At 38.2% G+C, this 27,892-nt stretch overlaps 2 protein-coding genes across 2 annotated transcripts in view; one reads left to right on the top strand and one right to left on the bottom strand.

Moving 5' to 3' along the window:
* Window positions 1-16,716, top strand: part of dennd6b (DENN/MADD domain containing 6B) — a 33,991-nt gene extending 17,275 nt beyond the window's left edge. Inside the window, exons 6-20 of the mRNA XM_053641407.1 lie at window positions 1,824-1,929; window positions 2,309-2,388; window positions 5,368-5,430; window positions 5,517-5,572; window positions 6,698-6,820; window positions 10,854-10,949; window positions 11,125-11,219; window positions 11,301-11,366; window positions 11,485-11,549; window positions 11,702-11,791; window positions 11,919-11,972; window positions 12,187-12,290; window positions 12,387-12,489; window positions 13,013-13,087; window positions 13,233-16,716. Of these exons, the coding sequence (XP_053497382.1) occupies window positions 1,824-1,929; window positions 2,309-2,388; window positions 5,368-5,430; window positions 5,517-5,572; window positions 6,698-6,820; window positions 10,854-10,949; window positions 11,125-11,219; window positions 11,301-11,366; window positions 11,485-11,549; window positions 11,702-11,791; window positions 11,919-11,972; window positions 12,187-12,290; window positions 12,387-12,489; window positions 13,013-13,087; window positions 13,233-13,355 (1,299 nt within the window). The 3' untranslated portion in view covers window positions 13,356-16,716. The remainder of the gene's footprint in view (window positions 1-1,823; window positions 1,930-2,308; window positions 2,389-5,367; window positions 5,431-5,516; window positions 5,573-6,697; window positions 6,821-10,853; window positions 10,950-11,124; window positions 11,220-11,300; window positions 11,367-11,484; window positions 11,550-11,701; window positions 11,792-11,918; window positions 11,973-12,186; window positions 12,291-12,386; window positions 12,490-13,012; window positions 13,088-13,232) is intronic.
* A 6,116-nt stretch (window positions 16,717-22,832) lies between these two features.
* On the bottom strand, window positions 22,833-26,700 carry gcc1 (GRIP and coiled-coil domain containing 1). The gene is made up of 3 exons (XM_053641406.1): window positions 26,622-26,700; window positions 25,137-26,220; window positions 22,833-25,041 (listed from the first exon to the last, which is right to left on the bottom strand). Exons 2-3 carry the CDS (start codon window positions 26,154-26,156, stop codon window positions 23,767-23,769), a joined length of 2,295 nt encoding a protein of 764 aa, XP_053497381.1. The 5' UTR covers window positions 26,157-26,220; window positions 26,622-26,700; the 3' UTR covers window positions 22,833-23,766.
* Window positions 26,701-27,892: the final 1,192 nt, after the last annotated feature.

Genomic DNA, 27,892 nt, shown 5'->3' with positions numbered 1-27,892 from the left:
TGTTGTTGTTTTTTGTTTGTTTTTTTTAAAAAAAAAAGGTTATTAAAAAAGTATTTGTGGTGAATTAGCTTAATCTCAAACAGAGATTGAAGTAAATTGATTCTATGAAATAAATAACAAAGCCATGTGTCACAATCCTGTTGCATGTAGTACTTTGTTCTACCTTCCTTTTCCAGAGTCATCTCCTATAATTCTCAATAAGATCGATTCTCCTCGACAGCTCACCTTGCAGGTTTTCAACAGGCTTAGGTCAGGGGACTGGGTTGGCCATGTCAAAGCATTGAAACATTTCTGTGTGGATTTGGACATATGATTTTGATCATTAGTCTGCTGAAAGACCTCGCTGTAGTGTGGCAGATTTAATTTAATAGATTTTTTTTTAAATAATTATCATAATGAGTAATCTGCCTTAAAAATGAACAGACAAGCGGGAACGCTGAAGATGTGGTTCCCAAATAAGGCGCCATTTCAATTGTCTTTGAGCTACAAAGCTTGTAATAATCACTGTCAAAAATATACAGAGTGCCATGGACAGCTTGTAATCTCACTCCAAAGAACTGCACAAGCAGCACACTTGACGGATCATGACAGAGAGAAAACTTTTTTCTCCAGTTAGCTGATAGAGAGACTAGCTTTCTGCTATCAGTGCCAAATTCTGACTCCCTGACAGAATCTGACTCCTGCACAGTAGCCTATTCATAATATTGCACATTCTCAACAGAAATATCAAGTAAATTGCAGCATGGATATGCCTAGCCTGTAACATACATGGACACTAAAGGGAGTTGGATTCAGCTGGAGAATCAGAATCTGACACAGCGCTGACTTTGTGCTGTGTTCTGATCTTGCAGAATGAACACAATTAAACTGTGGCAGCGGGAGATTGGGTTAATCATGTAGTTTTTAGTACATACACATTGTTTTTAAAATAAATTGGAAAATTTGATATTGCACAAAAAAATCTCCTGATTTATCGCATCACACATCGTTATGGCATTTTCCTACAAGTTTATTGCACATCGCATTTTATTTCTCCATTTTGTACAGCCTTATCATAATAAGGTACAGCCCCATATCTTCACCATACTTAACAGCGGGGATTCTGTCATTTTCTGTGTAACCGTCCTTCTTTTTATGCCATACCCACCTTGACTGCTGCCAAAGTTCTGTTTGTGTCTCTTCTGTTCATAGAACCTGGTTACAGTCAGATTTTCAGTAGCGCTTAGTGAGTTCCAGGCCCTGGCTTACATTTGTCGGGGAACATGTTCATTACTGCTCAGAGTTTAAACTTCTTAATTAATGCGCTAACATTAAAAAAAAAAAAGAAAAAAAATGGATGAAAATATACATCAGTTAGCTGGCTAGCTTTTTGCTAACAAAAGGTGAACATGGAGGCATCAATGGTTTTTTCCCCAATTTGTATCATAATTTCGAGCTCTGCCTTCCCACTGCCTAGGTAATTTGAAAGCCTGCTTCAGGTGCATAAGATTTATAGAGGTGCCAATAATTGTGACACACATTAAATATTATTTTTGACACATATTTTTTTTTCTAGGATAAATTTTGTTTAGTTTATTATTTATTATTTCATTTACTTCAACTAAAGGCTACATTCTTATTATTCCAGCATGAGATTAATCTAATTAACCGCGTTTAATTTACCGGAGGTGCCAATAATTGTGGTACTGACTGTACATGCATTTTAATTGAATTTATACACCCATTTCACACATTGCATTTTTATTTTCCTCACACTCAGTACTATCTGTGCATGATATCAGTAAATAAAACTAAACACGTTACTATTTCACTCTCTGTCCTAGTCTCTGGTGCTGGTGTCCAGACTGCCGTATGTTCACTTGTTCCAGTCTCTACTTCAGATCATTGCTCCTGAGTACTTTGAGAAGTCAGAGCCTTGTTTGGAGGCAGGTGAGGACAGTTAGTCGATTAGTCTAACAGTAGCCTGGCATTTGATCATGGGATGACCAAGTATCTGGCACTGTGTGTCATACATGATAATACAATGATGAACATATTATACGTCAAAAATTACATAGCTACCGGGCTAGAGAGAGCTCTAATGTGCTTGCCTGGTCCCATGATTTGAATGCCCAGAAACCTAACTGACTAGGTTAAAATGGTAGCTAACATAACGTAATAAAATATAACGAGCTAGTTAACTAGTTAAGTGCATTCATACAGCACTGTAAGTTTTATTTATTCACACAGCAGCCTGATGAACAGTGATTAGCAGACATTTATTTAATGTAATTAACTAGCACAAATATATGTTGTAAATCTGTTGCAGTGTGTAATGAGATTGACCAGTGGCCCCCACCTGTGCCAAGCCAGACACTCAGTTTGCCTGTGATGGGAGTCATCTTGCAGGTTTGGGTTCACCCTTCATGCTTGCTTGTAGTTTAGATTCATGCTGAATCACTGATATAAAATAGCATTTAAATACTTATTTAAATGCTGTCCATAGCAATGGCATATTTTGTGTTGTTTAAGTGGGATGTAACTGAATACATGTGCGTTATATAGACTGAAGAGATGTATATGAATACAGATGCACAATAGGTGGAATGAAATGCTTCTTAAAGGACTCCGTGTTGACTCGCAGCAGCATCCAGCTTTATAACAGATCCTGATAATGTCTCCAGGGTACTTTACTGAACTTTCTGCAAGTAACACTCAAGAACTGTAAATCTGTTCAAATATATTAGATGGTTATTGTTGTCAAGTGTAGCCTAAATAAAAGTTTCTTGGTTTTGGAAAGCTTTCCAGAAAGTTCCACACAGCATCTCGTTCAGGAGGTGAATAAAGAATAAAGCAAATTGCTGTTTGTTGTTATAATTTGTGAATGAAAAATTACTTCTTTTTCCAGCAGTGCTATTTTTCCAGGACATAGAAATAGGGTTAATGTGAAGAAAAATGTTTGCTATAACTTATTAAGCCCATTTTTGCTTTATATCTGAATACACCCTCCTTAGTCTGCATGGGAAGAGGTGTTCAAGCTGAAACCTCATAACGGTGGCATTATCTCACGGATATATGCAACGATCTGGTCACAGGACGATTCTTACATTATCAAAACCATTAGTGCTTGGGAAGAGGAATTGGGCCTGGAGCTTGAGGATGATTACTGGGTCAGAGCGTTAGATAATATACGTACCACCACGTCATGTGCTAGACTTAGTTTCATACAATTTAAAGTGGTCCACCGAGTTCACCTCTCTAGGAGTAAACTATCTAAAATATATCCCAATGTCCCTGACATGTGTGAAAAATGCAAACTTTCGCCCTGTAACCTCAGTCATATGTTTTCCCTCTGTCCCTAACTGCAGAACTTTTGGAACTCTTTCTTCGAAACTATGTCCGACGTTCTTAAAATCAAATCAAATGAAATGTCTGTCCTTTAGTTGTCATCTTTGGTGTTCCATCTCAGCGTCAGCCTCTGAACCATAAACAAGCTAATGTTCTGGCCTTTGCATCGTTACTTCCTCGGCGCAGACTATTGCTGTCTTGGACCTCTCCACAACCCCCCTCTATATCAGTCTGGCTTAAAGACTTAATCTTCTTTTTAAAACTTGAAAAAATCAAGTATAACATCAGAGGCACGGGTGAATCATTTTTGGGAAAATGGCAACAATTTATCACCTACTTCAATGATGTACCCTCCCTGGAGTTGGATTGAGGGAAGGTAGACAGTAAATACTAATCATCTTACTTTATTTTTCTCTTTATTTGTTTGTTTTTGTTTTTCTGCTTGTTTGTTTGTCGTTGTTTTTTGTTTCCCCTTTCTTTTGGTTTTGGCTGTGATTATTTTGTTGGGGCCGGGTATGGTGGGGTTGTTGGATGGGGTGTTATAATATGTAAAATGCGATTTTCCAATACAAATTCTATGATAAAATAAAAAATCTGAATACAGACAAATATGGAAGAAAATATCAAACTAGAAACTGTTAAATTAGATAAAGATATGGCACAGTGGTGCAGTGGGTAGCATTGCCATCACATGGCTTAAGGGTCTCCAGTTTAATCCTGAGCTTGGGTTATTGCCTGTGCGGAGTTCTGCATGTGTCCTCATGGATTTCCTCCAGGTCCCACCTCCCAGAAACATGCTATAGGTGGATTGACTACTCCCTAAATTGTTCCTAAGTGAGTGGCATCCAGTGTTCCCAGGATAGACCCTGGATCCATTACGATTCTGAACAGGATAAATCTGAAGCGGAAGGAAGGAAGAAGGGGAGGGGGGGTTGGTTGGTTGGTTGATTGGTTGGGATGATGGGTTGATTGGTTGGTCGGTTAGGTTGGCGAATTGATTGATTGGTTGGTGGTTTGGGTCGAGCCCCTGACCTTCTGATCAGTAACTCAGAGCCTTAACTGTTGAACCACTTCCAGGGCAGTCACCAGGGAGCAAAGCTCTTTACAGTAAATTAAAGTGTAAAATTGAACTAATGAAATGGTAAATGGTCTGCACTTGTATAGCACTTTTTAACCTTAGCGGTTCTGCAAAGCACTTTACAGGTGCATCTCAAAAAATCTGAATCTCATGGAAAAGTTTGTTTTTTTCCCATAATGTAATTCAAAAAGTGGAACTTTCATATATTCTAGATTCATTACACATAAAGTGAAATATTTCAAGCCTTTTTCTTTTACCTTGATATTACGGCTAGAATATATGGAAGTTCCACTTTTTAAATTAAATTATTGGGAAAAATTCACTTTTCCACAATAGTCTAATATTTTGAGATGCGCCTATACACTGTGTCTTATTCACCCATTCACATACACTCACAGAATTGTCACTAGTCACCAGAATTGAATGCTTTGGTGCTGTTTTGTAAAACATTTTTTCCCGGGAGGGCATGCCCCCAGACCCCGCTAGAAATTTTCATGTACTTTTGTAAAATTCTTGGGGAGCCTGTGCACCAGTAGTGATCAAACTTTAGAAACGCCCCATGGTTGGTTGAGTTGATGGGAGATTGGTTGTGTTGTTGGTTGGTTGTTTTGAGTTGATGGGTGGTTGGTTGTGTTGTTGGTTGGTTGGTTGGTTGAGTTGATGTGTTGGTTGGTTGTGTTGTTGGTTGGTTGGTTGAGTTGATGTGTTGGTTGGTTGTGGTGTTGGTTGGTTGGTTGGTTGAGTTGATGTGTTGGTTGGTTGTGTTGTTGGTTGGTTGGTTGAGTTGATGTGTTGGTTGGTTGTGTTGTTGGTTGGTTGGTTGGTTGAGTTGATGTGTTGGTTGGTTGTGTTGTTGGTTGGTTGGTTGAGTTGATGTGTTGGTTGGTTGTGTTGTTGGTTGGTTGGTTGAGTTGAGTTGATGTGTTGGTTTAAATTATGTTTGTGTAATGCTCTACTTCCAGGTCAGAATTCCTTCAAAAGATGACAAACCAGGAGGAAGTCCTAGCCAACAGGGACAAAAAGAGGTGTGAGTTCATTTTTCATGTGTAATGATGCAGTCAGTAGTTGGAAGCTTGATTCCCTTTTCTATTTTTGTTTTTGTGGTGTGTAGAAACAGATCTCTTCTCCAATGGTTCTCCCTACCATAAATGAGCTGGATCTTTTCAAGTAAGTATGTGGCTGCATGGTTTTATCTGTTGTATGGGTAATTGAGCAGAAATAAATATAAGGTAGGGCTGTCGATTTTAACATGTTAATGTACACGATTAATTTTAAAATAATAACACAGTATTTTTTTAATTGCATTTACATACTCTTTGTTAAGGTACTGTATATGATACTAATGTATTGTTACTGCATTCAGGTTATTAAGCACCTGTCCTTTTTTAAATTTTATTTTCATTTATGTATTTATTTATGTATTTATTTATTTGGGGGGGGGGGGGTAGTTCGCATAGGACAGAAATTAAAATTGAGACAATCGATAAAGAAGAAGAGAGTTTACAGAGTTCTTTTCTTCTAAAACACTCCCTATTGGGGAATTTAAGTACCACAGAAGTATGACGTGTTTAACCTACCATTTAACATCCAAACACATGAGTGCTCCAGACTACAGTGGCACTAACAGGTGGAGGTTGTTTAGTGACCAAAACTACCTCAGTATGACCATTCATTACATAGACAGCTCACAGACAGTTGTTATGTTGTTGCTTTGTTTGAACATTATTAAACAGTCATTAAGTGTATAACTGTAGATGAGTAGGTATTACAGCAGTGGAAACACACATGTTTAATTCTATTATCTATCCTCATTTGTAAGTTGCTTTGGATAAAAGCGTCTGCTAAATGAATAAATGTAAATGTAAATTATGTTATCTATTGTAGTATCAGGATATTATGTCAGAGCCTGTTGCAGACCAATGATCTGCCAGTTTAGTTATACCATTGGAGATGGTAGAAGATACTTTTGCTGTTGCGCTGAAAATTTACAGTATTTGTATTTATTTTTATCTCTGACAAGATCTGTCTGTTTTTATATATATATATATATATATATATATATATATATATATATATATATATATATATATATATGTATTACACACACACACACAAACACACTATTACAGTTTGTTTTTTCATGAAATCTCAAAATGATTCACCATGAGATTAATCACAGAGAGTGTGTGATTAATTGTGATTAAGAAAATGAATAGATTGACAGGCTTAATATAAAGATCTACTTCAAAGACAGTCTTCTAAACTGACCCGGTTGACCTTTGACCCGATCAGGTGCTTCCAGTCTGTCCTCATTCACATACAGTTGCTTTGGGAGCTGATGTTGCTAGGACAGCCGTTGGTCGTCATGGCGCCCTCTCCAGCTGTGTCCTCAGAGACGGTGCTGGCTCTTGTTAGGTATGCTCATTATCTGGCTTCTTTCCCATTCTGATCATGACTAGTAGGATAATACTAGATTAATAATACTGAAAGATAGCAGGGACAGAAAACTGGGAACTCTTAAAGAGGAATATATCTAATGTTATACAGCATTGCCAATGCATGTAGTAACATATGTTTACTAGAATAAACAGAATAAATTTTAATGATAAAATTTGTAATAAATTTTCTTTTTAATTGACTAAAAACTGACTATTTTATCCTTTGGACTATTTTTCAGCACAGTGCAGGAATATAGACTCCACCAATATATATATATCTCCATTAATATTGGCATCCTTTGTAAATATGAGCAAAGAAGGCTGTGAAAAATTATCTTTATTGTTTAACCTTTTGATCTTTTGTTAAAAGAATCCACAAAAATTCACTGCTCTCATGGATATCAAACAATTGCAAACAAAACACAAATTTACTAAAAAAAATTTTGTTAAATATAGATGTGCAGCAAATTTTGGCACCCTTTTACTTTGTTCCACCACTCTTTGTCAAGATAACAGCTCTGGGTCTTCTCCTATAACGCCTGATGAGGTTGGAGAATACATGGCGAGGGATCTGAGAGCGTTCCTCCATACAGAATCTCTCCAGATCCTTCAGATTTCGAGGTCCACGCTGGTGGACTCTCCACTTCAGTTCACCCCACAGGTTTTCTATGGGGTTCAGGTCAGGGGACTGGGATGGTCATGGCAGGACCTTGATTTTGTGGTCAGTAAACCATTTTTGTGTTGATTTTGATGATGTTTTGGATCATCGTCCTGCTGGAAGATCCAACCACGGCCCATTTGAATCTTTCTGTCAGAGGCAGTCAGGTTTTCATTTAATATCTGTTGATATTTGATAGAGTCCATGATGCCATGTATCCTAACAAAATGTCCAGGTCCTCTGGCAGAAAAACAGCCCCAAAACATTAAAGATCCACCTCCATATTTAACCGTGGGCATGAGGAACTTTTCCATACGGCTACCTCTCTGTGTGCTCCAAAACCACCTCTGGTGTTTATTACCAAAAAGCTCTATTCTGGTTTCATCTGACCATAGAACCCGATCCCATTTGAAGTTCCAGTCGTGTCTGCACACTGAAGACGCTCGAGTTTGTTTTTGGATGAGAGTAAAGGCTTTTTTCTTCAAACCCTTCCAAACAGCTTGTGGTGATGTAGGTGACTTCAGATTGTAGTTTTGGAGACTTTCTGACCCCAAGACACAACTAACTCCTGCAGTTCTCCAGCTGTGATCCTTGGAGATGTTTTATCCGCTCGAACCGTCCTCTTCACAGTGCGTTGAGACGATATAGACACACGTCCAATTCCAGGTCGATTCATAACATTTCCAGTTGACTGGAACTTCTTAATTATTGCCCTGATGGTGGAAATGGGCATTTTCAATGCTTGTGCTATTTTCTTATAGACACGCCCCATTGTGTGAAGCTCAACAACATTTTGCCGTACATCACAGCTATATTCCTTGGTCTTACCTATGAACGACTAAGGGAATTTGGCCTATGTCTTACCTCATATTTATACCCCTGTGAAACAGGAAGTCATGGTTGAACAATTTTCTGTTCCTAGTCACCCAGGTGTACTAAAAAGAAGTTAAATATTAGTGGGAATATACTTCAAATATATTTTTAGGGGCCAAGAACCGAAGGTGCGTAGGCACCTATTGTATCCGTTAGTTTTCCGTTAGTAGTAATAATAATAATAGTATTATTATTAATATTAGTAGTAGTAATATTACGCTTCTTCTTGTTCAGCACTTGAGTCTATGGCAGCCCATAGAACCGCTTGTGGGAAAGTTATGAAATTTGGCACACAGATAGAGGACAGTCTGAACTGTTAATTCATGTGGAGTCTCTAACTCAATCCCTCTAGCGCCACCAAATGTCCAAAGTTGCACTCATGGTTATGCTAATAACTAATAACTTTTGAACCGTAAGGGTTAGAAACAAAATTTCTTCCTCTGATTCCTTGGCTCAAGACGATTCAGTTGCACCCTATGACATCATTTTCATCATGAAAATTTTTCCATCATTTTGAATTTTCTGAAAAAAAAATTTTTCACCAAAATTGAATCAGATCATCAAACAATGATGGCAAAAAGTTATCAAAAGCTTTTTGATAGACCCAACTGTTCTTGTATAGCACATCAATGAATTAGACAAAGAGCATGCCAAAATGGATGTGAGGCTGTGTCTCTGCAATGGTTTGGCATATTAAGATGAGACTTGGTACCTGTCATCACAGGCATGACGTGAGGGTAGCTGCACAGTTTCAGCGCAGCGCCATCTAGTGGTCACGAGCTATGAAAAATGGCTAATTTTGCTCATCACTTCTGAACAGGTTGACCAAAAACCACCTTTAGAATCAACTTTGTCTCTTTAGATTCGGTACGGCACACCGTGTTGAACGGTACCCAATTTTCTCATGTCGGCCATTTTGAGCGTCAGCCATTTTGAATTTTGTAGTAAAATGCTATATTTTTATGAACGCATTGGTGTATCATTACGAATGTTAGTATGTTTCATCGTCACCATGCCCTGAAGATACTGAAGATTCGATACAGTGCCTTGTGGTCAAAAAGTATAATGACATTTGTTTTTAATGCTTATAGTTTTGGAATAATTTTGCTTATTGTAATGAAAGTGGTCTTGATAGATTCCGCGAGTCATGCTGAGAACAATGATACCAATTATGCCGATCGAACTTACTGTCTGCTGTTTTGAATTTCGTTGAAAACCTACTTTTTCAAACTCCTCCTAGAGTGTTGGCCCGGTGTTCACCAAATTCGATTCAGATCATCTTCAGACTATGCCAGCCAAAAGTTATCAAAAGCTTTTTAACAGACCAAACCATTCTGATTTAACGCATCAACAAATATGATGGCATGATGCCAAACTGAATCTGAGGCTGTATCTCTGCAACACTTTGGCATGTTCAAACCAAACTTTGTGTGTGGCATTGACACTGTACCCTGACCAGACCGCATCAATTTGGTGACAGCACCACCTATTGGTCAAACATGATAAATACAATCATTTGTTATATGATTTAATTGCTTATGACCTTTCGACCATTTTGCCTAAGATCATATACAAATGGCTCTTTGGTGCCTATCCCCTTAATTGCTGCTTGCAGCTATATTTCTCAAATGAATTCATAGGGGTGCCAATAATTGTCGCACACCTATATTTTACAAAGATTTTTTTTTATTATTTTTTTTTTTTTAAATAAACCTGTTTTGTTTGCAATTTTTTGATATCCATGAGAACGTTTCTCACTCATGTGAAGGTGCCTATGGTGGATGAGGGACACTTTGTGATTCAGGACATACAGTATATAAAAAAATATAAGTCCTTAGAGACTGTTCTAATTCAGTTTCAGACCAAAATAGTTATTTCTCTATGAGAACATTGATGACTCTCTGATATAATTATCATATAATTTAAGTAGACATTTAAAGTAGAATAAATTTTTTGATATTTTCCTTTGCAATATTTTGTACTCGGGATGCACATCGGCACAGCAGAAGCCGCCACACAGTTCCAGGTTTGATAGTTTGATCCTGTGCTTATCCTGGGTTAATGTCTATGTGGAGTTGTGCATGTTCTCCTCATTTCCCATCCTAGTTTCCAGCAACCTCCCAAAAAAATGCCAATAGGTGGATTGGTTATGCTGAATTGCCCCCTAGGTGTGAATGAGTACAAATGTGTTTGTGTGGTGCTTAGTGATGGCCTCCAGCCTTGTTCCAGCCTTGTGCCCAGTGGTACAGGTATAGGCTCCAGATTCACTGTAACCCTGACCAGGATGAAGCAGTTACTGAAGATGAATTAATGAATGACGAAGTATTTAGTGGTTTAGTTGCATTTTGATTTTTATTTTGCATTATGCCACCAAATATAGTTGATATTTGTATTTGATTAACTGCGTAATGCAGTTTATCAAACCTTTCATGCTAAAAGTGGTTGATCTATTGTTAAGTTCCTGTTCACTTTGTTCCAGCTGCATCAGTCCACTGAAGTACTGCTGTGATTTTCGGCCTTACTTTACCATCCATGACAGTGAGTTTAAGGAGTACACTACAAGAACTCAGGCACCGTAAGCACAAACATATTACAAACACTAACACAAACTGAACAACCTTAGCACTTTAGTTTTTTAAATCTTAAATATACTTTATGAAGAATTTTTACAAATGTTCAGACATCCTTTACAGGATCATTAAGTGCTAATGCATGGTTTTCTCTCCTCATTTTTATGCTTGTAATTTCAGACCTAATGTATTACTGGGTGTTACGAATCCTTTCTTTATAAAGACCTTTCAGAGCTGGCCTCATATCATGTGTCTGGGGGAGTTGAAGATGTCCAGTAAGTGGTGCTTTCTTTGAAATTCTTTGTGGAACCAAACACATTTCTTGTTGCACAAGTTTGATCACCCTCTAATTTTAGGAGATTTGCTAAAGCAAGTTAAGGTCAAGAAATTGACCAAGTTGAAAACGCTGGACACAAAACCAGGTGCATCTAAGTGCATTCATTTATTTTTCATTACAAAAGGCATAATGACCACGTATTGTATGATAAACATCTGTCCGTATATGTACCCTTCCTTCTTGTGTTCTACTTCATCTTCAAGGTATATACACAGCGTACAAAACGTTTCTTCATAAAGACAAAGCCCTAATCAAGCGACTCTTAAAGGTAAATAAAACTGAGCTTGAAGAAACTAGCCATATCAGTAGCAATGTTTCTCAAGTCACCATCTCACTTAATCTCTCTTACTCACCCGTACACACACACACACACACACACACACACACACACACACACACACACACACACACATTTTCTAGGGAATTCAGAGGAAAAGGCCTTCTGAGGTGCAGTGCACCATCTTGAGGTGGCACTTGTTAGAACTGACGCAGAGCTTTATCGCTCCGCTGGTAAGGACGTTTTTATGTCTTTTTGCTGAGGACATTTGCTCATTGTAGTAATATCTAATTAATAAATACCCTGATAATAGAATGATTAGGAAGGGTCTCATACCACACAAACCTGTCATGTTTACAGGAGCGATACCTGGCCAGCTTGATGCCACTGCAAATATCCATGACTCCTTGGAAGGTTAATAAACTTCATTTTTGAATCTGTCTGAATGTTAGACATATTTGCATTCATTAAAGGATTTGATTGTTTAAGTGTTTGATGTAACAGCTTTAAAAACAAATAAATGAATAGTCATATAGACCAGGTCAAATGGGTATAAGAATCAGAGATATGGAAAAACTGAAAAAATATTAAAAGAGGGAATAAATGAAGGAAGTATGTGTGTGTCTAGACTCCTCCTCAGATCCGACCCTTCAGTCAGAATGAGTTCATGGCCACTCTGGAGCATGCTGGGCCTCAGCTCACCTCCAAAGGGGACTGGCTGGGCCTTTATAAGTAACACACTGTGTACACTTGAACTATTTGTTTTCTCTGTCAGTGAACATATTGGTAACTAGATATTTGTCTGCGTGTGCGTTTGTGTGTTTTAAGGCAATTCTTTCAGTCTCCTAATTTTGATGGCTGGTTCCGTGCTAAGCACAGGGAAATGACACATAAGGTGGAGTGTCTTCATTTAGAGGCCATCTGTGATGCTGTGAGTACTGAATCAAAACCGAGACAAAATGTAAAAACCTTGGAGCTTAACAACACTGGGCCTCATTTATCACTCTTTTAGTAAAGTTGTGTGTAAATGTTTGCACAAGCTGAACTAAAATAAAACTTGTGTGCTTATGTTGATGACCTGTAAAGTATTTTGATTTTGATAAACAATATTTAATAATATATAATATTAGTAAGCAAGCGATAAATCTCAGCTGGGGCAGTTGTTTACAGGCAGTTGTTTAATGGCGATGCGTAAACAGACTGGCACATCCTCCAATCACGTCGAGGTTTACATTTGTTATTAGTCTATATATGCGTAAATTTACATACACTCCGGAGTGTTAAGAGGATATGAACGTTTTTCAGAATTTACTGGATTTTTATGAATATCAAATTCCTTGTATACACACTTGGGTAAATCTGTTCATATCCAGCTTGATAAATGGGGCCCACTGTAAGAAGGAATTTCTGCTGCAGTGTATTGGAATTGTTTTGCTGCCTTTTACTTTTTACAGGATCTGCTGAGTTGGACAAAAGACAAGTCCGAGGTGGAGACCGTTGACCTGATTTTAAAATTGCGTGAAAAGCTGGTTAGTGATAGAACAGTATGGTTATTGTTCCAGTACCTACTAGTTTTCATACTATCTATGATTCAATTACAGAAAATGAAAGCTGCTTTTATGAAAAGATCTGAAGCTTAGTGTAGACTTTTCTGTTTCCTTCTTCCCGCACTAGACGAGAGCTCATATGCATCAGCTTCCAGTGAAGGAGGAATTGCTGGACAAGTTGGAAAACTACATCCATTCTGTGATCAGCTCTCTGCCCGAGGATCTGCAGGCAGTACTATACAAAGACTGAAATTAAAATTATTTTAATGCAGGGATATAAATCAGCTTTCGTTCGGTAGCACTGTTGCTCCCATTTCAGAAAGCTGACAGCACCAGCATTAACAAAAATACAGAAGAACCCACGGATGTGTTTGGGGTAACAATATACAGTATGTGTGTTACGTCTGCGAGTGAAATGTGGCCTAGCTACCTATGGTGGTTCACTGTCATTCACTGAGCTCTCAAACGACAGAGAGCTTTAGTTTATTTGTGAGAAGACTTTAGGACTTCAAGTTCGATATTTGTGGCATCAGACCTTAAACAGTAAACCAGTAAAATAAGGGGTGTAGTTAGTTTAAAGGGTGCACACCATTTCTGTTGCACAAAGGAAACTTTTACATATTTTGCTTCAGGGTTTAGGGTTTAATGAAGTTCATTTAATGATTACATGCCATCTGTAGTTGTGCAGAACTTGTATTTTTACAGAAGTATAAAATTGAACCTCATACAGCACTTCATGTCATTATTTCCTCCATGCTATTTTTATTTTACATAATACACTATATGGCCAAAGGTTTGTGGACACCTGACCATCACACCCATGTGTTGTTGAACATCTCATTCCAGATTTCGCCTTCCTTTGTGTGGTTATAATAAGCACCACTCTTCTGGGAAGGCTTTCAACTAGATTTTGGATTTGTGTTCATTCAACCAAAAGAGCATTAGTGAGGTCAGCTACTGATGTTGGGTGAGGTGGTCTGGGGTGCAGTCGGTGTTCCAGTTCATCCCGAAGGTGTTCAATGGGGTTGAAGTCAGGTCTCTGTGCAGGACACTCGAGGTCTTCCACACCAACCTTAACATACCATGTCTTCATGGAGCTCGCTTAATGCACTCTTTTCCAGTGAAAGGAAATTGTAAAGCTATAGAGCCCCGACCTTCTATACATTCTGTACAATTTTGTGGTTCCAACATTGTGGAACAGCATAGGGAAAAACCACATATGGGTTTGATGGTCAGGTGTCCACATACTTTTGGCCATAGTGTATATCTTATGTATCTTCTGTTATAATGACATAAATACACTTCCATTTTTATGAAATAACAAATAATTTGTCAATCAGTAAAAACATTTGTTTCAGACTTGAGTAGACCTGAATGTATTGCATGAGGTCACTTTTGGAAGCTCAGTCAAACTACAGAGTATAGCAGGGTATCCACGGGTCCTTAAAAAGTCTTAACATGTCTTAAATTCCCGTTTCAAAGGTCTTAAAAATGCAAGGGAACCGACACCGTAAAGAAGATTTGGATTGTATTTTGACTCGTTGCTGTTTGAGACGGTGAACCCGTGTGACTCTGTTACACTCAGAGTGTGTGCAGCTCATCAGTGTTGTAGAGCGACTCCATCCACAGTAACTGCCGATCCACACCAACTTCATCTCTGTCTGTGAGTTTGAGTCACTTATAACCTGCGTTTAGACACGACACGCTCCAGATTCACCTTAGTTTTACATAAGCTCAAACATTTTTGTGTTCAGAGGTCTACGGCATTTCACCTGATCAGTAATGAGAAGTGAATTTTAAAAAACTGTTGCCAGATAAAAGGACGTCTTCCTGCCATTTTCCACCAAAATAAAAGCCACAAGGTCTAACACAAGTGAATTAAGTCAGAAATATATTACTGTTGTTATATTACTATTTGTACCTCCAAATAAAAAATTATTATTAAGTATTATTCAGTGCAATAGGAATATTACAAAATAGCAAAGGTTTTTTAATATATATATTTTCTTAACAAAAATTTATGTACATTTATAACACTACTTGTTACATTTCCCTGGCATTAAATTACAAAAAAAAAACAACAACATAAACACTGCTGTGAGGGGATTTCTAATACAGCTGCTGAGTGAATGATGGTAAATTTGACATCTTTTTCTCTTCTGACTTCCATAATCCATCTCTCTCTATATTTTTTCCTCTCTTGGAAAGTCATGGAAAGGAAATACAGTGGGGGAAATAAGTATTGGACACGTCAACATTTCTTTCAGTAAATATATTTCCTATGAGGTTATTCACATGAAATTTTCACCAGACATCAGTATTAATTCAAGAAATCCAGAAATATAAAGAATTCACAAGACATGGAAAAAAAAGAATTGAACACACTAACTGAAATGTATTTAATACTTAGTGGAGAAGTCTTTATATGTAACGACAGCTTCAAGACACTTCCTGTATGAAGAAATTAATGTTCCGCAGTATTCAGGTGTGATCTTGACCTATTCTTCTAAACGTATTGTCTTTAAATCTTGTTCAGTTGGATTCAAGTCAGGTGATTGACTGGGCCATTCTAACGCCAACGTCGATGTTTCGGGCCAGATCTAAGCATGGGTAGGAGTGGTCTGAGCCCATCCAGACGTCTGTCTTTCCCACTCAATCAGAACTTATGCAAAGACAACATTAATCTTTTATTTTTTATGATTCGTGTATTGGTTAAAAGAAATCTGAGGTGGGCTGTGTGTTGAGAAGTTTGAGGAAGGGCTGTAGACTGCCACAAACAATCACATCATAATGTCAGAAAATTGCAGTATTTTTCTATGATTTTATTGACTGAAAGCAACGGTGCGTTCTACACTCACGAGGTGGGTTCAGTCTGCCCATCTTCTTTAGCTGGCAAAAACCGGGCCTGCTGATGTTTTAACTCAATGGGTGGAATTGCCTGACGGTCCCTTGGGCAACTTGCACAGTGATACCGGGTCAGAACATTCCCAGGTGTGAATATGCATCTCTAATTCCCACTGGCTTTTGAGTAAAAGTTGTATGTCCGTATATAAAAACTGAATAATATTAAAACTAATGGTGGTATTGATATATGTGTAAGACTGTTGCCTCTATCGAACAAGGACAGAGGAAAGTGAATATCCAGCAAATATCAAATATAAAACTATATTTATCACGGTGAAAAACCTGGGTAATTTTTTTCAGTGGACATGTCATCCTCCCTTACTATAACCCTCTTACTGCCTTTGAAAAGCACGTAATTAACTTCTTGGAGTGAAGCAACATGTTTGACAAAGCCACGTGGCATTTTCTCACCCGATTTCTTGAGGAATCCCCCTGAGATGCTTTTTAAACAGTATTAAAGGAGTTCCCACCAACGCTGGACACTTATTGGCTGATTTTCTGAATATTTTGCTCCAAGTCATCCATTTAAAAAATATCTACTTTTTTGTAAATAAAATCTTAGTTTTCTAATAAAATAAATGAATTTGTTGGCTATCATGTGGCACGTGTTGGTTGTTGCGACCCAGAACTATCCGTCATTTCCCAAGTGCAGATGATTCCTGTTCTGGTAATGATGGAGGCTCTTCATGAAAGAAGGTGGCCACATGCCAATATGACCACGTGTGCGTTCTTCGCACTTCCTGCGGTGTAGCATTAATAAAACAGCATCCCACCACCATCCTATGAAAAGGATGAAGGGAAAAGGGCGATGTGCTGCCTTGGAAAAGGTGTTTTAAATAACATGAAGATAATATTAACACAAATAACATTTGCAAAAAGATCAGGGACTTGAAGTGTTTAATAATATGGAAGTATAATAGTGCCAAATGTCCTCAAGGCAAAATGGCATGTTGAATTACATAAATTGAATAAAAACATATCGCAATAACAATACTTGCATACAATACAATTGCCCAGCAATTTGACACAAATTGGGGAAAACAAACAAACAAAAAAAAAACTTTGCAAGAATAATGCTTGAATTAGTTTCCTCTGCAATTCATTGGGTTTGTATATTTTGATAGAAAACAAAATTCCAGCATTTTTTTCATTATATAAATACCCCAACAACAACAACACCTGAACATTAAAACTGACTAATTAGTGGCTCTAGAGTTGAAAAGCTAAAAGCTGTTAATTTCATGAAGGAAATGGATCCACAGAGTATTTTAAAATAATAACTAAAATAAGGTACTGTAAGATAAATAAATGTTTATTAATCTCTCATGGGGAAATTAAAGTGATATAGCAGTATGATATTATGAATATAATGCTATGAACATAGACAGCAGAAATATAAATAAAACAGTAGTACTGTCAATATGACAGGAATGTGCAAAAATACAGAAGTGTATAAGAGATGAGAATTAAAATGAACAAAAAAGTACTGGAAAAGAAGTATGTTACAATTCTCATTTAAAAATTGGGAATCAATTTGATAAATAATGAAACGTTTGTTTGTTTTGTGCACAGATTAGGATGCTATCCGGTTATTAATTAAATGTTAAATGTTAAATTAAATGACTTCAGTAGTAATATACAATTGGATTATTTTTATTTAAGGATCATTTCAAAAGCATTTTAAACTGCTTCAATTCAAGTCAGTACAGCTGAAAATTGCAAAAAATAATAATAATTATTCCCTGTAATTTTTGGATAATGTACGGAAATGACATTGTTTGAATGAATATGATAATGCTGAAAGTCTTTGTTCTGTAATATGTTCTTGACATGATGTTATAATTTAATATACAATTTTAATGTTTTCTATCTAATAATTCCAATATAATATAGTTTTACATTTGAAGCTAATAAAAATATATTAATATTAAATACTGCTGTAATGATTCCTGCCTTCAGCAAACATCCATCCATCCATCCATCCATCTTCTATACCGCTTTATCCTTTTCAGGGTCACGGGGAACCTGGAGTCTATCCCAGGGAGCATGGGGCACAAGGCGGGGTACACCCTGGACAGGGTGCCAATCCATCGCAGGGCACAATCACATACACACTCACACACCCATTCATACACTACGGACACTTTAGACACGCCAATCAGCCTACCATGCATGTCTTTGGACTGGGGGAGGAAACCGGAGTACCCGGAGGAAACCCCCGCAGCACGGGGAGAACATGCAAACTCCGCACACACATGGCCCCGGCGGGAATCGAACCCTGGACCCCTTCAGCAAACATTGCTCATTAGAATCAACATTTTACTGAAGTTGTTTTTAAATGTACTTAATTCAAACCTATATTTGCGACACATAATATTGAGTTTTTACTGTACTCAGAGTCAATAAATAATTTTGAGTGAATTCGACATTAATCTGGAATTTAGTAACCTTACTAAATAGTCATTACTAGAGCCAGAAAGTATGACCACATCACCCCGATCTTATCCACACTGCATTGGCTCCCAGTAAAATTTCGCATTGATTATAAAATACTACTACTGATCTATAAAGCACTAAACGGCCTCGCGCCACAGTACCAGAGTGAACTTTTGGTCTTTCATGATCCACCACGCCTACTTTGATAAAAAGGTGCAGGCTATTTGTTGGTACCTCGAATATTGAAGGCTACAGCCGGGGAAAAGTTTTCTCTTTCAAAGCCCCACAGTTATGGAACAACCTTCCAGTTAGTGTTCGGGACTCAGACACAGTCTCAGTGTTTAAGTCCACACTGGAGACATATTTGTTTATTCAAGCTTACCATGAATAGACTTTCTTTTACGCAGAGTACACAGTCTTATCCATCACGGGATAATAAGTATACCTAATAATCTCTCTCTCTCTTTACCTCCCTCTCTGCTTCTGTCAAGCCACACATGATTTTATGAAGATGCCAGTGATCCTGACCCTTTCTGCTCTCCGGACCTGCCTGATCCATCCTGATGCCCTACCTCTGGGTGGAGCTCTCATCAACTGGAGGCTACAGCCTGGAGATTGCTTAGGATGGTACCGCTTGAAGTACCATGGAAATGGTTTTGGACCTCAATTCCACATGGACGTTCTCGCTGTGGTTGCTGGGACTACGGCTGCTATTATGGCCTTGGGACTGCGATTACCACACACAGTTCTGCACTCAGGTCTCCTTTAGTGAACAGTGGACTAGTTCAACAAACAGACTTCATATAAAAACCATAATGAACTTTCTTTTACTCTCACACTATCTGTTGTTGCCCAGATGAGGACGGGTTTCCTTCTGAGTCTGATTCCTCTCAAGGTTTCTTCCTCATATCATCTTAGGGAGTTTTTCCTCACCACCGTCACCACCGGCTCGCTCAATAGGGATAAATCCGCACGCCTAAAATCTCTATCCTGTGTTTATATGTTTCTGTAAAGCTGCTCTGAGACAATGTCCATTGTTGAAAGAGCTATTTGCTCTTTCAACAATGGACATTTTTTTTTTGGTTTTTGCCAAACCATTGTTTGTCATGTCTAAAGTGTCCGTAGTGTATGAATGGGTGTGTGAGTGTGTATGTGATTGTACCCTGCGATGGATTGGCACCACACATCCACTCACCACTCCCTCATCTAGACAGTCAGTCATTTTAGAGTTTGTTTACTTTCATTTTCAGCTATTTTTGAAAGTACAGTGCGCCGCTAATTGTTGTTGTTGACAGCCCTAGTAATTTTATATTAATCTGACAAACACTGTTGACGTTATCAGCTTCTCTTGTGTAAAACCTAATGTCATCACCAGAGGAAGCAAACCTCTCCAAGCAGAACTTGCTGCTGAGGGTTATCCCCTCAATTTGTTTTCAGAGCCTCGCTATTTCCGCACGTAGATCTTCAGTGTGGTCCAGGGACAAATCCAGGGCAGCAGGCTGAGCAGTGGAGCAGTAGTCGTGGTCTGAATATTCCACATCCATAGAGGGGGCATCAGTATGCAATGTGTCTGTGTTTGGTCGCTCTATCCTTTCCAGTCCGTGGGGCTGGAAGAGTGAAGTTGTTCCAATGAAAAACTACCGGGACAGCTCCATTCTTCAGACGTCTGTGTCAGGCTGGAGTTGGAGGTTCAATCAGGTCTGTATTTTGGAAATGTCAGCTGCACACTTGTCTGGTTTGTAACTGTAAAATTGTCTCGTTGTATATTAACAACCCACCTCTTCTGTATTTCCTCGTCTTTGGGAAACCTGTGGAAACTGAGGAAAGCGTTAAATTGAGCAGATGCTGTACACTGCGGAACACAGTAGTGGTGGCTAGAAGTGCTGTCCTTCCATCTTTCAAATGACACTTTCATACGTTTACATGTCATTATGATATTAAGTAAACATAAATACATATATCTATATAAAGCAAACAAGCATCAACAAAATTAGCTGTGGCTGTTTTGGTGACTAGTGTTCCTGTAGTAGCGTAGCACTCTATGATCGGCGGAAGTAATCGAACAGCCTGAGATTTCACCGGAAATACGTCACACACCACCGTGCATATATCCATTATGTCAATTTATGCGTCCACAAATAGGAAATGCAATTGCAAGTACAGTTTGCAATTGCTTTTGAATATTGTCTGTAAAATTCTTCCATAGGTTGCAATTTCCATTTTAAACATATCGTTTAAGACCTGTTGTAATCAACAGTGAAATGTGGGACTAAATAAGAGTGGACCACGGCAAAGAGTTCTTCTTGACTTTGTTTATTCAAGAAATCCTTGCTGACCACAGAATACAGAAACACCGTCAGACCCAATAAACAAAAGAAGGCGTTCCTTGATGTTGAGGTTTAGATGTAAACTATTACTCTGCTGGAGGCTCAAAACTTTTAGAAAGATAAGAACAAAGTAGTACTGTATGCGTAAATTGCAATCGATAAAACTAAATCATTCATTAGATGTTTACATTAGTCACGAGTCATCTGCCTTTGAGAAAAGTGTATTTGTAATCCTCACAAAAATAAAATGACAAAAGTTAGTTATTTTTAACAAAAATACAATAAAAACACATGAAAATCTTAAGAAACAGGGTCACTGGTTGTATCCATCAATCTTTGGACCCAAATACAGTTTTAACTGATACATTTACTTATGTTTATTACCTCTTTTTATACTCAGCAGCATTTGATTTTATTCTAAAATGTTTTTTTTTTATTATTTAAAACTTATTAATCATGTATTAAGATTACAAATGAATTGTTAGATAGAAAGCAAATGTACACTGTATATTAAATTATAACATCATGACAAGAACATATAACAGAACAAAAACTTACAGCATTATCATGCAAAAATATAACGTGCTGGATTTATTTACAAATATAGTGCAAGTTTGAGCAATATGATCTAAAATACTTTAGTTGTAAATGCCCAAATGTATGATTTTCCCCAGCAAAGTTTTTACTTGAAATACTGTCGTGTCAGCAAATAAATGTAAGTTTTTTTTTTTGTTTTTTTTTTTACCCCACTATAGATTTTAAGCTCATTTATTATTTTAAGTGCTAACAACTTCAAAATCTAGGTACTGTTCCATTACTTCTACTTAACTTTACATTAAAACAGGGTTTCCATGGGTCCTTAAAGTCTTAAATTCCTTAATGTAAAAATAAGGCCTTAATTAGCATAAATTCCCATTTCAAAGGTCTTAAAAATGCAAGGGAACCGACACCGTAAAGAAGATTTGGATTGTATTTTGACTCGTTGCTGTTTGAGACGGTGAACCCGTGTGACTCTGTTACACTCAGAGTGTGTGCAGCTTATCAGTGTTGTAGAGTGACTCCATCCACAGTAACTGCCGATCCACACCAACTTCATCTCTGTCTGCTCTGTGAGTTTGAGTCGCTTATAACCTGCGTTTAGACACGACACGCTCCAGATTCACTTTAGTTTTACGTAATCTCAAACATTTTTGTGTTCAGAGGTCTACAGCATTTCACCTGATCAGTAATGAGAAGTGAATTTTTTAAAAAAACTGTTGCCAGCTAAAAGGACGTCTTCCTGCCATTTTCCACCAAAATAAAAGCCACAAGGTCTAACACAAGTGAATTAAGTCAGAAATATATTACTGTTGTTATATTACTATTTGTACCTCCAAATAAAAAATTATTAAGTATTGTTCATTGCAATAGTAATATTACAAAATAGCAAAGGTTTTTTAATATATATATTTTCTTCTTTACAAAAATGTATGTACATTTATAACACTATTTATTACATTACCCTGGCAATAAATTACAAAAAAAAAAAAAAAACACTGCTGCGAGTGGATTTCTAATATAGCTGCTGAGGATGAGATGGTAAACTCCACATCTTTTTCTCTTCTGACTGCCGTAATCCATCTCGCTATATATTTTTTTCTGTTCTTGGAAAGTCATGGAAAGGAAATACTGGATTTTTTTTCTTTCACTGTTGAAGCAAATGGTAATGCAAAAAAGGATATTTGCTCTGGTCTCCCATCTACCTCTACAGAAGTTTACCCTGCTGTAGTTTACTTAAACCCAGAAATGAATGGATATGCATGAACACAATCCATTACAGCTGATGTATCGTGTAGCATGATTGGAGCGATGTGCAGGTCTTCACTTTTTTTTGGAAATTAACTGAATATGGTATTAAAAAGTATTCATTTTGAATTGCTGATACCTGCAAATACCCTGAATAGGAATAGTGGTAGTAGCGATGGTTACCTATATTTAAAATTATTACACCGACTTATTTATATCATAAAAGTTCTCAAACGTGCATGGGCCCCTTACCGTAAGTATTTATATTATTTATCTATTCTTGGGTGTTTTCATTAAACTGTTAGCAGACACTGAGAGTTTCAGTTGATCTTAATGTACAAGTGTGTTAATGAAAATGTGTTAATAAAAGTGTTCTGTTTGCTATATTTGTACACAGTGACTGTACAGAATCATCGTATTATTAAGAAAAAAAACTGCTGTCTTGATGTATCTAACATTTAATAAGGCACTGAATAATTCATCCTGAAAGTAAGTAATCAAGACTTGATCTACCAAACATACATCACACGAAAGGATTACACCATGACATAAATTACAATTATAGCTGTGAGGAATTTAAGGGACAATGTAACTCGGTAGCGACACAGTGGCGGTTTTCATGCACAAAATTGTACAATTCTGACTTTATCACAGGAAAATGATTATTTCACTGATGGTAGTTACAGGGTCACAAAATGATATTATTCAGTAATAATCAGAATTGTTTATCAGAACCATTTCAGTGGCTACTCAGTTACTCAGTACTGCAATGAAATCATGATCATGACCATAATCCAATTACCAAGAAATAGAATACTACTGAGTGTAACCCCCCCACCAAAAAAAACCCAAAAAAACAGTGGCTGCCTTTCTTTAATATTGCTTATGTTTATAAGCGTATATGCACACACTTCTATACAAGCTGTTAATGTACTGTTGACTAATCTTGGACAAAGGGGGAAATTAAATCATTGATTGTTGATTTATTATGAATTATTTACTAGCCAATAAATAATTTGGAGAGTTATCTACCTGGAACGTCAGAATTTTTTTTAAATCCACTGAAAGGTTACCACCTTTACCAGAACAGAATTACTCTACATGAACAACAATTCTGCACCCATCATTTGATAAATGCACAAAAAGCAAAAAAACAAGAAATGAGCAAGTATAAAATAAATTAATGAACTGGAATGTTAAACGTCAGCATCATCTCTTCCTGGGCGTCCACCAGCTCTGCACTTGTTGCGTCATGACGGTCTGCCTTTCTTGAGGGCTGAAGTGTAAGATGGTCAGGATGGCCATGAGGGTCTGCTGCCGTCCTTTTGAGTCTTGTAGTGTAAGGAATCTATAGATGACATTCTTGAGGTATTCTAAATTAGCACCGTCTCTGCTCTGGTCACGAATCCTCTTGTCCAGCTGTGCCTGCAACTCATCCATTTCCTCCTTGTGCCTCTCTTCATTAGCAAACAATTTTCCCTGTAGTTGATGCAAACCTTCCTCCAGCTGATGCTTCTGTTTGCGCAAGGCAGAAATTTCCACCTCATTTCGAGCCAGCTGTTCAGCATACAGCAGCAAATTATTTTTTGGGGGGCTGGCTAGCTTCAGCGTGTGAGCAATCATCTCACAATCTCCACTTTCGAACTCGACATCCCCTTTAACTTCGCTCTCTGCTGCACCATCACTTACGATCTGTCCTTGAGTGCTTTCGGCTCGTAGTTTTTCTAGCTCGAGGTCCTTTTCTTCAAGTAATGCCATGGTGCGCTCCCTCTGCTTGTGCAGCTCTTCCTCAAGGTGCAAAAAGTTCTCTCTGTGCTGAGCCTCTAGCTTCTCCAGGTCCTGCTTATGAGCCTGATGAAGGGCCGTCAGTGCTTCTTGGTGCTCCTTAATCTCCTGTTTATGTTTCACAATGGCTTCATCTGATTGGACACGAAGGTTGATGTACTTTTCTTTCAGTTCGGCCAGCTGGTCCCGAGCTTCCTCAAGCTCCTTGGTCTGAGCGCTGTCTTTGCCATTTTTATTCTTTAGTACCACCTGTGCTCGCACTTTGTATCGTTCAAACTCCTCCTTCAGCTGCCGCAGCTCTTGCTGATAGGCCTTCTCTGCATCCTGTCCTCCTGCTCCATCCATTATTTTCTCAATTTCCAAACGTTGTTCTGGAGATTTCTGTGCAACCAGCTGCAACAACTTCTTCACCTTCTCCAGCTTGTTCTTCAGTGTGTTCACGTCCAGATTCGTTTCATCAATGCCAAGCTCAGACGAGGTGGTCCTGGTAGTGCTGGCCGTGATAGCTAGGGCCTTGTTCTCTGCGTCCAGCTGGAGGATATGCTCGCGTAGCCTCTGAGCATTCTGCTGGTCCTTCTGCCTGGCCTTCTCACAGGCACCTAACAGCCCTGACAGCTCAGAAACCCGCTCCTCTAGACTTGCCACTCGCTGCTCCTCCAGCTGTGCCTGCTCCTGCAAGCAGGCTTCTGCCTGAGCAACCTGCACAAATTTAAATTCAACAAATATAACATCTAAGCAACTGTCATTAATAAGCCTCAGAGGTTTAAAGAAGGATTATCAGCCTAAAAGCTTACCTTTCGATTCTCCTGTTGAAGCTGTTGGTTAAAGTGTGCCTTCAGATCAACAATCTCTTGCTGCAGTTCCATCACCCGATGCTCAGGCTTGCTTCTCTCCGCCTCCAGAACCTGGAGGCTCATTCTCAATGTTTCACACTCCTGAGTAACCTGCCTTAACCGCTCTTCATAATCTAACCCACAGTCTTGACTCTGCATGGCTTCTGCAAAGGTTTTCCTGACATCCTCCAACTTAAGTTCGGCATCCTGCCTAAGGCTCCTCTCTTCCTGCAGGAGTTTCTGGAGTTCACGAAGCATGTGGCCATGGTCGTGCTGGTCTTGATCATGCTGGTGTTGCTGCATAATCACGCGTGCTCTGCTCTCTGCTAGCTGCTCCTGTACAGCCTGGAGTTCAAACTGGTGCTGTTTACGCTCCTCCTCTACTCTTTCCCGTGCCTCCTCCAACTCCTGCTTCATCTTACGCTTATCGGCTTGGAAAGAGGCTTCCATCCGAGACTTTTCCTGCGTAACCGTGGTCAAAGAGGTAGTCAAAGTAGATAGCTGGGACTTTAGTTGGATCAACCGGCGGTCTGATTCTGCATTTGTTGCGGTTACAGTTGGCTCCACAGTTGCGGTGCTGCTAGAAATAACACCGTTCTCCAGTTCACTCTTCTCTGACTGCGGAAGCATCGCGTTACCTTCTCCATGGCTGGCCTGATCTTCATCTGCTGCATCACTCTGAGTGCTGCTGCTCGTCACAACACTTTCAACACCGGATTCAGCAGCGTCCAGACTGTCTTCACTGTGAAGCGATCCATGGTCTTCAGTATGTTCGGTGGGTGCTGGGCATTGTGCAGACACAGTCAGCACGTTCAAGCTAGCTTCTAACGCCTCCTTCTCCTTCACTAAACTCTTATAGGCCTGAACAATGTCTTTGAAGCGGGTCTGGTACTGGATCAGCTGCTTCTTCTGACTCTCAATAGTTTCAAGCAGTTCTTTTTTGCTCAGGCCTCCGCCGAAGCTCATACCAAATTTCTCCATGTTGAACGCCACACTCGACTCACACACTCAGTGCCGTTTCATAATAAAGAATCAGATATGGAACCTGCAGAGGTGTAAGAGGATCATTAAAACAGGCCTATAACTACAATGTTGTTTCAACAATCCTATTAACTTCAACCTGGTTTAAGGAAGGTTACATGCTAAATTAACAACCGAATTAAAACGACACGTAGGCTACAACTCTGGTAGCTATTATAACTGCTAGTATAATGAATAAACTTTAAATATAATATAAATCAGTAGACACACTGTTGTTGAACCCGGAGCGTTCATATCATAACAACTATCTAATGAAGTACATAGCTCGTAGCTACTCCAGCTGCTAACGAACAAAGCTAACATAGAGGACAAGTACAAGTCACATTCTCCGGACCATCTTAAAGCGATAACAGCGAAACAACACCTGTACCTGTAATAGTTAAAGTCTGTTAGCTACGTATTTACCTCACTCGCGTCTTTTCCTGCTTCTCTTCCACGGAGCTCATGAGGAAGTGACGTCAGTAAGTGACGCTCGTGGACGTATTCACAAATAATCTTTTATTTTACCACAATGCGTGCCACTAAATGCCACTAAAATTTCTTAACTAAGATTTTATTCTTAAATCATATTCACATTAACTGTTGAGAGAAGCATTTAATAAGGAATTCCTACACAGACGGGAGGGCGGGAGGGTGGGGGTGACCCCGGAGGACGACATGTTTTAATTGGCTGATACGGTCGCTGAAATACACTGGAATGGCCAATCATAGCGCAACTAGTGATAACGAGGCGAGATCGCGGGCCGCCATCTTGCTCTGTGCTACATGGAGTCCATAGTTACTGGCAGCATGGCGTCAGATCACATGTACCCAAGGGAAAAGCCCAAACTGAGCCAAGGGGCACATATACAGACATTCTGTAATCATTTCCCCCCCTCCATTTTCAAATGTTATACATTGTCATGCAAACATTTTTTTATTTATTACAAATCATATATGTAATGGATAATTTAATAATATGCACATTCATAACAGTATGTATAAATATTATATTTATATTGATTTATATTTTTGCATACATTAATAATATTTATTATATGTACATATTAATTGAATGGACAAGAGACTGCTTGAATGGGAATAAAATTCTGCAGATTAAACCTCACTTGAGTTTTTTTGTCAAATAATGGTACAGCTGTGGTGGGAAAATTGCCATTGTAAAACTTACTAAAAGGTTAGACAAAAGAAAATTTGTCTAAAACTGACAGAAGCAATAAGTCATATTTTTTTCCCACCATGGTTCTCAATTTATACCTAAGAAAGGTTATAAATAATAAATAGCATAATATTTATTTATTTATTTGAACATATTTAACTAGAGTGACCCACTCAGCAGGTGCTGTTTTTCATTGGGGCCCTTGGAATTACAAATTCATGAAATATGTAAGATATCTACAACCTAGATCTATACAAATTTACAAATCAACATGTCAGATTTCTAATACACCTTACCAACTATTAACATGTATACAGATAAACAATTCAGACTAGAAACATACATATAACACTGTAAGACTAGAAACATTTTACAATTAACATTTCAGACTAGGATGATATATACAGTTAAGCATATATAATGCTACTTAACATTATATGGAATCTTGTATTTGAAGAAAAAAAAAAAAAGAAACAGCAACAATGTTCAACTGAAAAATTCTAAATTTGTCCATAGTCAT

Source organism: Ictalurus furcatus, chromosome 14 (genome assembly GCF_023375685.1).
Source record: "Ictalurus furcatus strain D&B chromosome 14, Billie_1.0, whole genome shotgun sequence".
NCBI classification, from domain to species: domain Eukaryota; kingdom Metazoa; phylum Chordata; class Actinopteri; order Siluriformes; family Ictaluridae; genus Ictalurus; species Ictalurus furcatus.
The sequence above is the reverse complement of the archived record's forward strand: the minus strand, read 5'-3'. Positions and strand labels throughout refer to the sequence as shown.

Coding starts and splice junctions, on each gene's coding strand:
- gcc1 (XM_053641406.1), bottom strand. CDS start 26,156: ATGGAGAAATTTGGTATGAGCTTCGGCGGAGGCCTGAGCAAAAAAGAA. Junction 25,042..25,136: donor TTCAACAGGAGAATCGAAAG/GTAAGCTTTTAG, acceptor AAATTTGTGCAG/GTTGCTCAGGCAGAAGCCTG.